Source organism: Momordica charantia (genome assembly GCF_013281855.1).
Source record: "Momordica charantia cultivar OHB3-1 chromosome 4 unlocalized genomic scaffold, Mcharantia_2.0 BLBB01000004.1, whole genome shotgun sequence".
Classification (NCBI taxonomy): domain Eukaryota; kingdom Viridiplantae; phylum Streptophyta; class Magnoliopsida; order Cucurbitales; family Cucurbitaceae; genus Momordica; species Momordica charantia.
In genome coordinates this window covers 2,442,331-2,458,208 of record NW_028275162.1, presented here as the reverse complement: position 1 = coordinate 2,458,208, position 15,878 = coordinate 2,442,331, and the positions used below count along the sequence as shown (strand labels likewise).

The following is a 15,878-nucleotide window of genomic DNA, read 5'->3' as shown; positions in this document are numbered from 1 at the left end:
TGGATTTGGTGTAATTTTGGAAATGATAAAATATTCTTTTGGTTTTAAGAGTGCTTTTTAAATAAACTTATTTTCATACAATGACATATAACTATTAATTTCGTACATTTCAAAAAAGAGTGGCAATTTAAACAGAAGAACTTCAAAGAAAATTGGTCTAAACTTTAGGGGGCAGAGCATAATTTAGTTTTGGTCAAGTGTTTAATATATTGCAATAAATGTTTGAATAGAGAAGTTAATAGAATAGTTATCAACTTCTCATGTTAGTTTTATTTTATTATTTTATTTTATTAATTCTTTTTTTTGAGAAGCAAGTTGAGAATATTTATGAGCCCCGGCTAAATGGGCTCCATTATTTTTTCCTCCGGCCATTGACATTTATTATTTATTTTTCCACCATTATGATTTATATTCAAATAAATAAATAAATATATATATATATATATATATATATATATATATTCATAATCATTAACAAAGACAATAAAATATAAAGTTTATAAGAAAACAATAAATCGGCACACAGTACTACGTTCGGAAATGCTTCTTCTAAGAGTTTCTTTCTTTTTTTTTTTTAATATGAATAATATTTTGGGTTAGTTTTATCGTATGTTAAAATAATTAAATTTTAATTTCCTAAAAATATTGGACTAACACTAATACTAAAATGCATATAAGATCCATATTTTGACAACATAAATTTTGAAAAGTATTCACCATTAAAAACATATATTCCAACCAAAAAAAGTTTTATCAAATTCAAATAATTTCAGTCTAGATATTGCTCTCTTTAACTCGTCACATACCATTTTACAATCAAGAAACTAAAACCCTTTTCTAAATGTTCTACTCATGGTTAAAACTTCAATTTACAAAATCTAAGATTGGGAAGTTTGTATTTGTACATTTTGTTATGTTTGGTCTATGAAGTTATTATAAAAGTTAATATATAATATAAATCGTTGGACTTTGTAAGATAACTTGCAAAGCTTATAGAATTAACGAACGAGAAACAAGTCTATTTAACAAACATAAACTCAAGATTTTTTAACTTCGAGTTACATACACCTAACTTGAAAACGAAATACCTATTTTTCATTCAATCAATCTATTAACACTAATATAATTTGTAAAGATCTATAGTAACTAGCAAATTCAAATTGAGTCAAGATACCGACATCGAAAAGAAAGTCTCTTCCAGAGCAGAGCGAAGGACATAACAAGGGAGTTAGATTTGTGTAACCGAAGGTTAAAAAGTGAAACTTATTTATCTTTTTTACCTCACCTTTAAAGCATTATTAACCAAGAAATGGACAATTCAAATGTAAAAAATTTCAGTACCTTGCAAGGATAGGAAAGCAAATTGGCAGAGACAGATCTCCATGAAGTTATCATCTTGTCCTGAAATGTCTTCCATAGCTTTCTTCAATGGAATTCAGCCAAAGCCAACGCCTACAAGAAAGAAGCCTTAAAAGAAATCAAGGACCAACATGTATTAATAAGAATCAATAATCTCCCTCTGTTTAAACAGGTATATTACCTAAGAAGTTTCATAAGTATTTTCTAATAACTACGGATATAACTTTTGACGAAATTTTTGCCAATGCCTGCTCCCTCCTCCCTCCCCGCCCCGCGGAAGACAAAACTGCAATAGATATGAAAATACGTCTAGCCACTTTGGCTTCGTGCTTGCAATATGAAAGGATTGAAAATACAACGTTGTCGAATATCGGGTTCATACAATCCCATTTCCTTTACACCTTTGTCTCATAGTAGCCTGCTCAGAGATTTGATCAGCAATTTTAAGTTCCGTTTTGTAGCCTCATCACCAGTAAACCCAATGACATCGGAGCTTAAACTCTGCAAACATTGAGATAGAAAGGATAATAAATCAAAGAGGGAATTAGAAAGGTAAAGTAGTTATCAAGAGTAACTGTTCCAAGGGGAGGAAGAATTTGACCATTTAGGATCTCACCTCTATGTTCTTCAAAGTAAGAATTAGCGTATGAATGGACTTTTGAAGCAGTTCCGTGTTTTCGGGGGTCATAACAGATGCATGAACACTTCTGTAAAAAATTGAGAAAGTCTCAATAAGCATTCATCGTGTAAGAGAAATTCATTCTAGTTGACTATGTACAAATACGTTTGGAAATGATAGACGAATTTACTTTAGGCCTTCTCAACACGAAGACTATAATTTGGAAGCTGGATATGATATGCTAGTTTTGGTAAAGCTCTATTTGAGAGAGTAATCTTCTCATTATTATACCTTGGAAAAACTTCTTACTTCAGCTATTTGGAAATCCAAAATACATAAGAAGGTTAAAGTTTTTCTGTTAGATATTGGCGCTTGGGTAAAGTGAACACTATGGAGAAACTCCTGAAGTTCCTGTGGTGTTTTACGTAAAACAAGCCGAGATAATCAAGGATATTTGTTCTGTCCACTGATAGTGAAGGTTCTCCACAAACTTTTCAAGTTCACTCGTGCTTTCATAAAAATGTTAAATATAACATCACTCAACATTTGTGTGGATAATTGTTCAAGGAAAAGGGCAAAGTCCATTGGACAAATGCTATTTCGGTTGTTCTCTTGAAGATGTGGATGGAGAAGCATAAAAGAAAAGAGCAGGGTTTCTCTGACTCTTGGGATCTGTTAGACACTTAGCTTCGATTTGGTGTAAATTGTCAAAGGACTTGAAATTAAAGTCCCTTTTCAATTTATAAGCTATTATGGTCATTCAGAAATCAGAGCTCATCTAAATTAAAATTCCAATATCATCATCTAATTAAAATTCCAATATCAGAATTCAGGAATAGTTCACCTTAAATCTTCAGTGGCTAGAGAAAGACTTCTAGTTAAGTTTTCAACCTCCTTTAGAAGACCACTGTCACGAACCTCAGCAAGCAAAGGATGAACATCTTCAGCCATGGCTTGGATCTGAGACATCACTACATCAAATCAAAAAATTTTGCATGAGAAGATAGTTAGATCCGTGGTACTATGTGTCTAACTCACTAAAACAGACTGTCAACATACAAGAACCCAATTAATTTTAATACAAAAACTCGTAATTGATAAAATTTTTGACGATTTCCCAAATATAAATTCTTGATTGCAGTCAAAGGCGCATACCAGAATGCCGGAGCAAACACCCAGTTTCTAGCTTTAAATGTTTTAATCACATTTTCACTTAAAGTTTTTTGAGCAACAACCAATATCATACCTACTATTAAAGGTCAATCTAGAAGCCAAGGTCTGACAGGTAATCAAATTCCATGAAATTGTTGATGCACTAATACATCGTTAGTCATTATTCCTTTAATAAGATTTCCATCCTCCTCAAGAAATATGCAAGCACCCCATGGCATTAAATTACCCGCAAAATATTCAATTACTCGAATAACTAATTGTCTAGAATCCATGCAAGAAAAATAATTAAAGCATGATATCATAAGGAGTCACACCTTTAAAAGCAAAGGCTTTGCTTCTTCAATAACCAAAGCAACTCGTTGGGCTAATGAAAACGTATTGGAAAGTCCTATTTCCTCTGCTTCGCGCCCAAGCCGAGTGAATATTCCGACTAATGCATCCAAACTTACCCCTTGCTGCCCCTTCATTTTCTGCTTATCACATAATATTAAACCTTCTTTAATACATTCCGAGTCAAGTGGTCCAGCTGAAGGGACAGGAATAGGATTGCGGGGAGTAATGTCAATCATTGTCTCCATAAGAAGACCAGACTGGTTTACTTCAACCAGTGAATTAAGAGGTATGATTATTTTATCATCTTCAACCTGCAAAATGGGTGGCATGTCCCATTTTGTGTACACAAAGAAAAATGGTAAGAAAACGAACTTGTGCCCATGGGAAAAAAAAACGATGAATTCTATAGGAAGATTTCATGAACTAGATGGCACAGGGTGCAATGTCCATTCTTAAGCATTCTTAAAAACTTTGATTATAACATCCCTCTTCTTTCTTTTCTTACTTCTACACATCTTAGTCAATGGAATTTTAATCTTCGCAAGTCAAAGAGTAACCCTCTTTCTTTGGTGACTTTCAAATGATTTGCTTTTTGAAAGGCTAAAAAGTGCTTTTAGTGTCAAAAACAATTTTTGGACTAATATATATTTTCAAAATTTTCAGTGTTTGGATAGACAATAAAAATTGATTTTGAAAATTCTAAAAATGCTTAAAAGTACTGATAGAAGAAACAATTAATAGTACTTCCACCAAAAGTGCTTAGAAGAAGTGGTTTCATCTAGAAGCATTTTTTTCTAAAGCCACCTCAAACTCACCTTTAGTAAAATAGTATGTTTCACTCAAACAAATAAGGGTAAGAATTAGAAGCATACCTCAACAACAGTTTCAATACATCTCAAGGAAGGGTTAACACGGATGACATTGCCAATGGTAACTCCTCTAATTCTCACAGGGGTTCCAGTAGAGATACCACAAGCCTGAGCAAACTCAAAGACAGCCAAGTATTTTCTAAATTTAGACCGCAGTTGAAAGCCTCTCAACCACGCCAAACTGAGTGTGAGAAGTATAGCACCTGAAACTAAAAACAAGCCAACCCCACCTTCCCATATGCTCCTTTGACCGAACCCAAAATTACTCAATGGATGCAATGTTTGCCTCCATACGGTACGAGGAACATCAAGGAAAAAGGCAAGTGGATTCCTTCTTTCAGAAGATGATGGTGGCTGACTATGTCCAGCCTCAGTAGATGTAGCCTTTATTTTCTTTACTTTTGTTTTTAGACCCAACGGGAGATGATAAGGCAACCTATTTGAAGTTCTACGCGGAAGGGTAACCAACGATGGCGGTAAAGCCATAGAAAAAATTGCAACCTGCACATGTGTATCTCCCACCATTTTTGCACAACAGCAACAATAAAATAAGATAGAGAAAACTGCCTGCGGAAAACACCATATATGAAACTATCAGCAGATATAAAACAACTTCTGAAAATATTTATTCTTTTCCATTTCTAAAATGATGTAGAGCATCAACAAGTCCAATTCCAGTTCAATGATCAATAACAGCACCCATAGATCGAAGCGGGGGTCGTGATAAATGTAAAATAGTGAAATTAACTAGCTGTAACAACGGTAAAGATAGAGAAGGCAAAAATCAGATGGGCTACCAAGGAATGAAATAAAGTTCCTTTAGATAATTTAAGAATACGGTTTAACTTGATGGTAACTATATTTGAAGTGATCAAGAAAATTTTCTGCTAGAGCTAGCAACTATATCTATGTACAGTTAGTGAGAACAAGGACATGAATCCACATATCACGAGGGAAGTCATGATTAGTGGATGAATAGTGCGTCTCATAAGATACAATAAATCTATAATAGAAACAATCAAACAATCAGCTTTAATTATCTGCTGAAAAGCATACACACAGTGCCCTCAATTAAAGTAATTGGTTCTACGGTGTGAGCTCCATAAGTGAAAATATCCACCATATAATCAACTTAGAATCAAAATAAGATAAAGGACAACTTTGTAATAAACCTATGACTAACAAGAAGCATAAAAGCCCTTAAATGGAAACACTAGAATGTAATTAGGAACTTTCAGACGATCCACATTTCTCTTGGGAACTTTTCTCACCAACTCAATACTGCAGAAAGTTTGTTCCACATCCCTCCCCTATAGTCATCTGCCAAAATGTTAGCGGCTTAGTTTTATTGGTGTTTTTCTCGTTTTTTTTTCCGGAAGAGAAATGGAGATTCAACTCTCTCCCGCTTTCTGCTAACAATCAGATTAGCAGAGTTTTCAAATTCAAGAGATGGTAAAAACGGTGAATACACTAACATCAACGACGCAAGACGAAGCACAGAAATCTTTATGATACATCAATCAACAACAGGCATCCTCGTCAAATCAGCTAACTCCAGATGTAAATAGACGAATTCTCAAAAAATAAAAATGTATTCACAAAATCCAAAAAAAAAAATTCAAACGATTATCCACTGAAGAATCGATGAAAGTATACAGGATGAAATCCAGAAAATTACAGCAAATCGGAACTGATAGCAGCGATAATAGCACAAAATACGTACCTACAACTCCAGATTATTACTGTTCAGGAGATAACATCCGGTGAACAATTTCGACCAGAAACGGATTAAGAATTAGAACAAAAAAACGGTGAAAATGGGGAAGAAGAAGAACTGTTTGAAAACTACCATTTCTGAACGGTAGAAGTCCGACGAGCTTTCTCCTGGCCGAAGTTTTGACACTGTTACCATTTTAACCCTCGAAAGCTCCGACCCATTGGAGTGTACGGAGCTTCCGAATTGGGCCCATATTGGGCTTGTTTCTCTTGCTTTTTGGAAATTACCATAATTACCCTTGCCATAACTTCTTTTTAATCTCTATATACACCTAGAATTTGGTATTTTTAAAATCACTTTTGAAACCAAATATTAAAAATTAAGAACTATTTTTGATTATATGAAAATCACCTGAAACTAGCCAGATAACAGGCATGGTTGTACTAAAAAGGAAAAAAAATCACCTCACACTAAACATAAAATAAATTATATTTAAATTACCTTTACAAAATCAATTAAAAATAAATTTATTTTTCAAAAAATCACTCATTATACAATCACTCCTTAAATCAATTATAAATAAAACTATTTTTCATTATACAATCGCTCTACGTAATATCAAATTAAACAAGTTCTTGATTTATCACATCAAACATTTTCATAATATTACAAAAAAAATCAACAAAATATGAAAAATATCAATAAAACATCATTGATATAGCTTATCTAAAAATTATGAAAGGTGTATCCATTAATTTAAATATATTTTACAAATGTTTTATTTTTATAACTTTTTCATAAATATCCATCGACATGATATTTTATCGATATTTCTATTGACATCTTCATAAAATTGAGACCTTGACATTTCTATCAACATCGACAATTTAAAACCTTACCTTGCTTATCCGATAATTAAAACTAGGCTTGAACGTTCAGATTTGAAATTAATAAATAAGGGTAGTAGTGATGATAACTAGTTCCTATGAAATTACCTAAAAAACAAAAACGTTATCCATAGATTACAAGTCCCTCTTTCTCTTTTTAACCATAGATTACCTTTCAAGGGATGTGGAATATTGGTAAATACATCATCATTGCAAGTAATTAATGAAACACAATACCTACGATCCTAAACCTCGAAAACTCCCACTCATTAGATAAAGAAGATCGAGATTACGTAATCTACTACCGAACTTATTCCTTCCAATTCAACAAGCATTCTTAACATTATGCTTAATAGAATATGCTTGGAGGAGGACTTGAAAACAATAAGCAACATAATCCGAAGAATCTGGTTAGTGTTACCACCTTTACCGATCCCATGGTTGACAGATTGCATCTAGCTTGATCAGGATCAGAATATCGATGTCAGATATGGGGCAGTGAATCCAAAGCTCAGGAGTGGTGGAGCAGAGAAAAAGAGCACCGAACCTCGGAATCATTACTACTTTAACAAGATCCATCAGATGCCAAGGCCATTGCAGGCTATGTAGAAAGAGAATGTTAATCAGATCACAGCCTAATGACACCACAATAAAATGTCCTCAGCCTAATTGCATCTGAGTTACATCTTTTCTTAACCTTACCATCCCAGGAACGAAACCGTGCATCTGGAGAAAACCCGGATCGGGGTTAAGTTCATAGCAAGATAGCAAAGCACCGAAGAAATAATTCTTCTAGAAGTTGTTCAGCACCTCGAACTACAAGGCTGTCCTCCTCTTATCCAGCCTTTCTGCTTTCCCTCTTGCTGCACCAGAAAGCCACTGCATTAGCGAAGTCTATTAGTACATAATAAATGTTTGATGATTCAAAGGCACAAGTTTTTTTGTTTTAATCTTATGATGAAGATATCATATATAAATTATTCCCTTTTGAACATATTAATATGTCAGTCAATGAATTAGAAGAATAGTTACTAATGCAGCAGCTAACATTCATATAAAGAGGTAACCAAATTAGAGCACAACGGAATGTTATAGACCTTATTCTTTATTCATCATATAGTCTATTAGATAAGAGAATGGCTATTACTGTTCTAAATCCATATGATAATACAACTTCAAATAACTGAGTGAGAGCAAATAACTGAACAAGGTATGAGTGATATAGCTTTCTTAGGCATACTTTACTTTCACTCACTAAATATATATATACACATATATAACTACTTACGTGGTTTTGCCAAAAATGTTCCAAATGGACTTCCTCAAACACACCATCATCAACTGCTTCATTTCACCCAGGGTTGCGCCACCATCGCTTGTTTGATATAAGATCATTGCAGACTGCCCAAGGACCAACCGCTAACTCAGACCAACAAAATCATTTGAGAATCACAATCCCAGCATCTGTTGCAGTCTCTCTGTTCCACTGCATTTGTGTTCATGCATACAAATATGTTTCAGATTTTGTTTACTCAGATTCTAAATTAATGCAAATTGTTTAATGATAGGTCACCAATATTCAAAACCCGGCTAAGATTAAAATAAAGCATATATATAAAGTGGTATGTCAACGAACAAGTATTTTCGGTCACACACTAAAACAGAAACCATGAAATCATCATACCTCTTAGACAGAGAAGGTATTAACTCTTTACAAACTTGAATAAAATTTCCATTCCCCTTAATATGAGTTTGTTCATCTTCTGACTCTGTAAAATGAAACCAACAAACTTGGTTACTAGAATAATTTTCTACCATGGAAAATCAATGTATAATAACTATGATATGCTTTTTAACATTACTAACTTAATAGGCTCATTTATTTGCTTATCTTTTGATTTGTCAACCTAACAAGTATCTCAAACCTATTGTCACCAACGCAAGGTCCTTAAGGGTTATTTTTATATGACAAACAATTAATACTTGGGGGATTTGAATCCAACTTCAAACAAAGGCATCTATAATTTGACAACTCGTACCAGGAAGATCTTCTTCAGTTGAAGAGACGCTAGTTAGATATAAATTAGCGCACCAATCTAACTCTACACCTTCACTCTTTGCAAACTCTTCTAGCAAGCGGCCAATGACATTATAAGCAATCAAGCTAGTTTCATCACAAGCTTCTTGAATCACAAGGTACTGATTCTTAAATGTGCTTGGTTTGCTTGGCCCCATCTGAGGCATTGCACATGACATGTTGAGAGAACTTAAACAGGCTGTGGTCGCAGTATCACTACTGCTCTTATCCAACAAAATATTTGGTGTAAACTTGGAGGAAGGAGAGTCATCTCTATGATGTGTATCTTTCTGAAATTTGGATTCCATGAATGAAGGGCAGTACTTAAAAGAAGAATCTAAAGGGCACTCCCCAGTAAATGCATGACTAGGGGACAAGCCATTCCCCACTGATGAATGTTCAAGATTGGCTGGCATTGATTCCCCCATACCTTCAACATGGTGAATCATATTACTAGAGTGGGACCCATTGTCGTCTAGAGGCAAGCCATCACAATTATCGTTGTCATTATCATCAAAATCATCATCACTTTCTTCCAATTCTTCCATATATGCATCAGCAAAGTCATGTTCAAAGTCACAGTTAGGTAGTAAGTCCCAAACTACTTGTTTCATCTGAGCACTCAGACTAAACACACACTCAACCTCTTTTTCAATTTCCTCAAGCGAGAAAAATGAATTTGATGCATTTCGAGAATCTGCATTTATTATAGCCAGAGCTTTCAAGAGCGACTTTGGCACGGTGTCCATATCACTGCACTCAAAAAGATAGTCAATTAACATTTTCTTAATAGCTGTTCTTAGACACCTATTGGACACTTTAGCATCAGGATCCAACAAAGACTTTAACTGTTTGAGCTTCTGAAAGTTACCCTTCTTTCTAACAGACCATATGGCTTTTACTATTTCATTATGCAAGGTTTTTATTTGAGGTGGGAACGGATAAAACTCAATTGTGGATGAATTATGGCAACCTGGTACTAGTTTAAGTGATAAATCAGCTACCGCCATGGCTTTTGCTAGTGATTCTTGCAATTCATCTCCTTCACCATGCGATGAAAGCATCTTCATGCTAGTTTCCGTAAGAATATTAATCAGACGATCACGACCCCAACCATGCCTGTGACGTTTTATCTGAGGCATAACTCGAACTCCTTCAAGCTTTCGACGCATAGCTAAGAGACCTTGAGTGGGTAGGTCTCCTAATCTATACAGTACCTGTGATGCAGCATCATGGTAAGATGGTGAACTTGATGTCAAAGTTACTGAGCATCTTCTACGAAAATTGTTTGGGTCGTTGAGAAGTTGAGACAATTTTTTAACAACTTCCAATTGATGGCAATCTTGACTCTTCCTTCTCAGAACATTTGGAATAAATTCTCTAACGACCCTCTTCAGCTTCCAGCGAGTTTTTTCCAATTTGACAGAGTCTTGTGTAAGTATTATAGCAAGAAGGTAAAGTCCCCTGGTGCTCAGATCATCAAGACATGACAAAATGAGTTTACCAATTTTGCAAGTATCAAATATTCGATCACCTTGAATACCAGCATGCCTTGTTTCAACATTCAATGCTCCAAAAGCTTCTTCAACTCTTGTTTTGACAGTCTCATAAAAAACCTGAAAAACAGAGATTGGAAAGGATGAAATGCAGACAATGAGGTTATCATTTTCAAAATATGGATCATTATATAAATGATATTGTAAACTTAGGACTAAACCAAGAGAAGTAGAACAAGATTTAAAGTGATTTTAGGGGAAAAAAAAGGCTTTATACTGCTGCATTCAAACTTGTATAAAACAAAGTAATTGAGGGAAGGGAAAAGTGGAAAATGGAACTTACATCATCTTCCCTCAGCAAAAATTCAGGCAAGTTTCTAATAAGAGAGCAATGAATCATTTATTAGAGTACAGAGACTGATGTACAAAATTTAACAAATATGAATAATCAAATAAATCTTCACTAACCGTTTATTTAAAAAGTCCGAATGATCGGAACACTTCTGTCCAGATGTAGATGTAGGAAGCCCTAGCAGCCATCTGCACACATTTAAAAGATTCAGTTAATCCTAACGAGCCTATTTATATAATCCCCCGTTATAATGAAATACTAAAACACCATTTTCAACTACAAATGAAAGAAGGAAAAAAAAATAAAAAATTATTAGGATGATAGGCATAAACGTGGAAGTACATAGCCCGCCAAAATATTTTAGATGCATATCATGAACGTGCAAAATCTGTTTGGTCGACGTTCATTCAAACACACTGTCATAACCATCAAAATGTTATTTATCGATGCCATAGTTTAAAATCATCCATGAACACTACATTTATATGCAAAAATTTATCAAGTAAACTGAACTCAAACAGCGAATTGGTCGTCCAAATTCCAATATCAAGATTCTAAAACTTCATTACCTAGTGCGCCGATTCCTCCGCAAGTCATTACAACAGTTAGCGTCGGAAGAAGCAAAAAGAATCATATAACGATTGCAAGAAAAAACACATACCTTCTTTTATATTTCAAAAGCTCCTCTTGCCGTCGAATCTGTAAGAAAATTGCTTCAGAATCCGTCTGACAAAACTCCATCGTCGTCGCCACAGCTCGTGTCAGATAACCAGCAACCGCCGGCGATGAGGGTTTTACAGAAGAATTTGGGAAGAAGGGTTTAGCAAGCGGCGGAGAGAGAATGGTTACGTAGTGCAGCGCCTAGGAATACAAAATCCGCAAAGGAGAAGTAGAAAAAAAAAATAATAATAACAGTAATTAATATTTAATAAGCGGTTATTATCGGTTCGAGTTTTGATATACTACAGAACCGAATTGAACCGGAGACAAATCGAATTCAACCGAACCGATCGATTGGGATTTCCCGCAACAAATACTAGTGGTAATCTACTAATCTTTATCAAAATTATAAATTAAAAAAAAAACTAATAGTAGTCTATTTATTTTCTTCACTTTTATTTTTTAATTTAACAAAATAGATTGATAAATCCAAGCATCAATAAAGCACCTATTATCATTTTTTAGTCATTATTTTAACTTATTCTAACATTTTTTTAACTCAAACAAAAAAGTGGATTGCGTAGTTGATTGGATAGAGTGAGATTATATTGATAGTACTTAACATGATCAACACCTATCTTTCGATCACTATTGAGAATTTGACAGCTATTTATTTTAAAAAGGAAACATAAAAAAATATTATATTTTTTTCTTAAAAAAAATTTAGTAATGTACAGAAAGAAAAATATAAAAAAAATGTGCTCAGTGAGTATTATTGGTTAAAAAGTAAATAAATTTTATATAAAATTGAAAGAATTCGGGTTAAAAACTGAACTTAACTGAAAATATTTGATTTTTTCATTTTATAAACTGAGAAATATAATTTTTTAACACGTAATAAAATCGTGGGTTCCGTTTGTTATCTCGGTTAGTTTTTAACCCTCCGTACATATTTTAGTCAAGTCTTATCATAGGCTTTATGATTATTTTTTTAATACACCAGCATGTGTGAGTAGAGATTGGAGCCTATCAATTAAACTATGTTTATGTTTCCCACAATCTTTATTATTAGTGTTAGATACTAATTTCAATAATGAATTGGTTGTACTCATGAACTTGTTGAAAATGTTTGTCAAGGAAAAAAAAAAGAACTTGTTCAAAATGACATTGACTTATGATCAATTTTCAATCCATATTAAATTTATTCAATAGTGACTATAACTATTAATAAGACTTAATTTATGATAAAAAAAGTATAATTTAACTAAGTTATCAGACTAGTTTCTAATACAACTAAAAAGTATAGGGACAGAATTTATACAACTAGTAAAGTAGAAAGACAAAAAAATAAAAATAAAAGTAAATATGCAATGAAATATTTATGAAACTGTGATGTAAATCGAGGACGTTTCAGTCGGCAGTTTAGTTTTATAAAATATATGTAAATATAAATTTGAAAAAAAAATATTTATTTTCTAAATTACAAACATACTAAAAACAAAATAAAATTAATCATAAATATAAAATATAATTTGTGTTCAATCCATAGATTTATGAATTATGATAAATAAGGTTTTATTTCATAACCATTTTATTTTTTATTTAATATTTTTTTACAACTAAATTTATAAACACTATATTCACCATGTTTTTTTTTCATCTACATTTTAAAAACATTTTAAAGATATAAGTAAAAGTGTGAAAACTAAAAGAAAATAATTTTCAAAATATTTATTTTGTTTTTGAAATTTGGCTAATAAATTAAATATCCAGTTTTAAAAAAGTGAAAATATACGAAAGAAATTGTTAGCCAACAAACATTCGAAAATAGAATACTAAAAAATGTTAATCTTTTTAGCCAATGTTTTATTGTTTTAAAAATAATATTTGCTATCTACAACCCAACTATGATTTATTAATATAATAAGATTTTTGTATGGGGCTGTCACTTATATAAATCAACAAATGAAAAAGAAAAATAATAATGCGAGATAGTAAAATTTAGACAAGTTTTGTAAATGTTAATGTATATTACTAAATGTGAAAGCAACTTTTTGCTTTTAAATAACTCTGTTTTAACTTCTAAATATCCCTATCAATTCGAATATAACTCAATTAGTCAACAAAAATATCATCGGTTCGAATTTTTAAATCTAATGACTAAGAAAAATCTAAAAAATATAAAATTTTCTCAAATATCAGTACTAAAAAATAAAAAATAAAACAGTTTTTAAGACGGATAAGAGTTGATCTTGATTTATTTTCAACTTAGACTTCAATTGAGATTGCAAATTCGAACATCTGTCTTTTATTTGGGATTTTTAAAACTTTATTTAAAAAAAAAAGGGTCATCATCCATGAAAAGTTTCCCCATTATTTTCAAAAAAAGGAATTCTAGAAGATTTTTTTTAGCCAAATTGCTAAAATAATTCAAATATTCAAATTTACCACCAATGCATAATGTTATTTTCTTCATTTTTAAATTCTAATGTTAAAACAAAATCATGAACATAACTTGGTGATAAAGCCTGCAAAAGATCCAATCTTAAAGACACAGTATTGACAAAAATTAAATAAAAATAATATAAACTACTTCACTTTAAAGAAACCCCACAAAATCTGAACCAAACAAAAACTATATAAAGAGAGTTCCTCTCCCCTTTGTACTCATTCACCAACCTTCTTTCCATTTATTTCCTCTCCTTTCAGAGTTCTTTCTTTTCAGAAATGGCTTTATTTGCCTTCTCCAAAACAACTCTCATCCTCTCTGTAGTTCTGTTCATCAGTTGCACTTTCGCTCACGATTTCTCGATCGTGGGATACTCATCCGACCACTTGGCCTCAATGGATAAAACCATTGAGTTGTTCGAGTTGTGGATGTTGAGGCATAGTAAGACTTACCGGAGCATTGAAGAGAAGCTCCACCGGTTTGAGATATTCATCGATAATTTGAAGCATATCGATGACACAAACAAGAAGGTTTCTAGCTATTGGTTGGGGCTGAATGAGTTTGCAGACCTGAGCCATGAAGAGTTCAAGAGCAAGTATTTGGGATTGAATGTAGAGTTTCCAAGACAAAGATCAGCTAGTGGATTTCGTTACAGAGACGTGGAAGAATTGCCCGAGTCGGTCGACTGGAGAAGCAAAGGAGCTGTTACTCCAGTCAAGAACCAAGGCTCATGTGGTCTCTCTCTCTCTCTCTCATTCTCTCTCTATATGTCAACATCTCTATCTAGTTATATACACACATATATGGTAAAGGATAAAAATTTTCTAACAAAAAATATGATTGGGATGTAGGGAGCTGCTGGGCATTTTCAACAGTGGCAGCAGTAGAGGGGATAAACCAAATTGTCACAGGAAATCTAACGTCCCTATCCGAGCAAGAGTTGATTGATTGCGATCGAAGCTTTAACAATGGCTGCTATGGTGGTCTAATGGATTATGCCTTTCAATACATAATGTCAAACTCTGGACTTAGAAAGGAGGAGGACTACCCATATCTAATGGAGGAAGGAAGATGCATTAAAAAGAAGGTGAAATCTGAATACTCCCTCCCCAACCAAAAAACAGGACCATATTGCACTTTCTATCGCTTACTAAAGCATGTTACTATAATCTCTAGGAACAATTTGAGGCAGTAACCATTAGCGGTTATGAAGACGTACCTGTAAACGACGAACAGAGTCTCCTAAAAGCACTGAGTCACCAGCCTGTCAGTGTAGCCATTGAAGCTTCCGGCAGAAATTTCCAATTCTACAAAGGGGTAAGAGATTGGAGAGCATACTTGTCTTGATGAACAATGTAAATTAGATAGTTTTACTTTGACCTAACAGTGAAATCTTTGGTTTGTCTTTCAACTTCACAGGGTATATTTACAGGTCGCTGTGGAACTGAAATGGATCATGGTGTCACAGCGGTCGGGTATGGTTCTTCCGAGGGAACAGATTACATTATAGTAAAGAATTCATGGGGACCTGGATGGGGAGAAAATGGATATATTAGGATGAAGAGAAATACGGGGAAACCTGAAGGGCTTTGCGGAATCAACCAAATGGCTTCTTATCCAACCAAAAATAAGTAATCCAGTGAAGCTAATTCTCCATATTGTTTTAGAACTTTGATACTCTTCTTTTTTCCTCCATATTCCTCCTTCAACATTGATTGAGATATCTATGTAACATTTCTATTACCTTTGATCAATAAAACAACCAAATTAGAAATGGTTTGACATGAAAATAAATACACTACACTCCTCTTATGATATTGCATCTTATTACCAGAAAAGTTAAATCATCTAACATTTGAAGTACATAATACATAAAAATATATTCAT

At 33.3% G+C, this 15,878-nt stretch overlaps 3 protein-coding genes across 10 annotated transcripts; 1 reads left to right on the top strand and 2 right to left on the bottom strand.

Moving 5' to 3' along the window:
* Positions 1 to 1,073: 1,073 nt before the first annotated feature.
* Positions 1,074 to 6,258, bottom strand: ABCI15 (trigalactosyldiacylglycerol2). 5 transcript variants are annotated; one of them, XR_015790352.1, is made up of 8 exons: positions 6,077 to 6,258; positions 4,357 to 4,920; positions 3,466 to 3,795; positions 2,823 to 2,938; positions 1,976 to 2,066; positions 1,761 to 1,860; positions 1,541 to 1,645; positions 1,074 to 1,452 (listed from the first exon to the last, which is right to left on the bottom strand). XR_015790352.1 is itself a non-coding variant. In XM_088123146.1 (7 exons), the coding sequence occupies exons 2-6, from the start codon at positions 4,876 to 4,878 to the stop codon at positions 1,768 to 1,770; spliced, it is 1,152 nt and encodes a 383-aa protein (XP_087979272.1). In that variant the 5' UTR covers positions 4,879 to 4,920; positions 6,077 to 6,258; the 3' UTR covers positions 1,469 to 1,645; positions 1,761 to 1,767. The 5 variants fall into 5 exon arrangements, 2 of the variants coding, with proteins under 2 accessions (XP_087979272.1, XP_022136216.1); XR_015790353.1 differs by having other exon boundaries at positions 1,541 to 1,860; positions 1,976 to 2,063; XR_002601057.2 differs by having other exon boundaries at positions 1,541 to 1,860; positions 6,077 to 6,257.
* Positions 6,259 to 7,088: 830 nt separating this feature from the next.
* Positions 7,089 to 11,791, bottom strand: LOC111007960 (DNA double-strand break repair protein). Of its 4 annotated transcripts, XM_022280517.2 has the most exons (8): positions 11,544 to 11,788; positions 10,999 to 11,070; positions 10,874 to 10,907; positions 8,997 to 10,650; positions 8,642 to 8,726; positions 8,246 to 8,443; positions 7,660 to 7,836; positions 7,089 to 7,558 (listed from the first exon to the last, which is right to left on the bottom strand). In XM_022280517.2, exons 1-6 carry the CDS (start codon positions 11,621 to 11,623, stop codon positions 8,407 to 8,409), a joined length of 1,962 nt encoding a protein of 653 aa, XP_022136209.1. In that variant the 5' UTR covers positions 11,624 to 11,788; the 3' UTR covers positions 7,089 to 7,558; positions 7,660 to 7,836; positions 8,246 to 8,406. The 4 variants fall into 4 exon arrangements, with proteins under 4 accessions (XP_022136209.1, XP_022136208.1, XP_022136210.1 ...); XM_022280516.2 differs by having other exon boundaries at positions 7,089 to 7,836; XM_022280518.2 differs by having other exon boundaries at positions 7,089 to 7,820.
* A 2,415-nt stretch (positions 11,792 to 14,206) lies between these two features.
* Positions 14,207 to 15,785, top strand: LOC111007731 (cysteine protease XCP1). The gene is made up of 4 exons (XM_022280202.2): positions 14,207 to 14,726; positions 14,843 to 15,078; positions 15,168 to 15,308; positions 15,411 to 15,785. Exons 1-4 carry the CDS (start codon positions 14,270 to 14,272, stop codon positions 15,624 to 15,626), a joined length of 1,050 nt encoding a protein of 349 aa, XP_022135894.1. The 5' UTR covers positions 14,207 to 14,269; the 3' UTR covers positions 15,627 to 15,785.
* Positions 15,786 to 15,878: the final 93 nt, after the last annotated feature.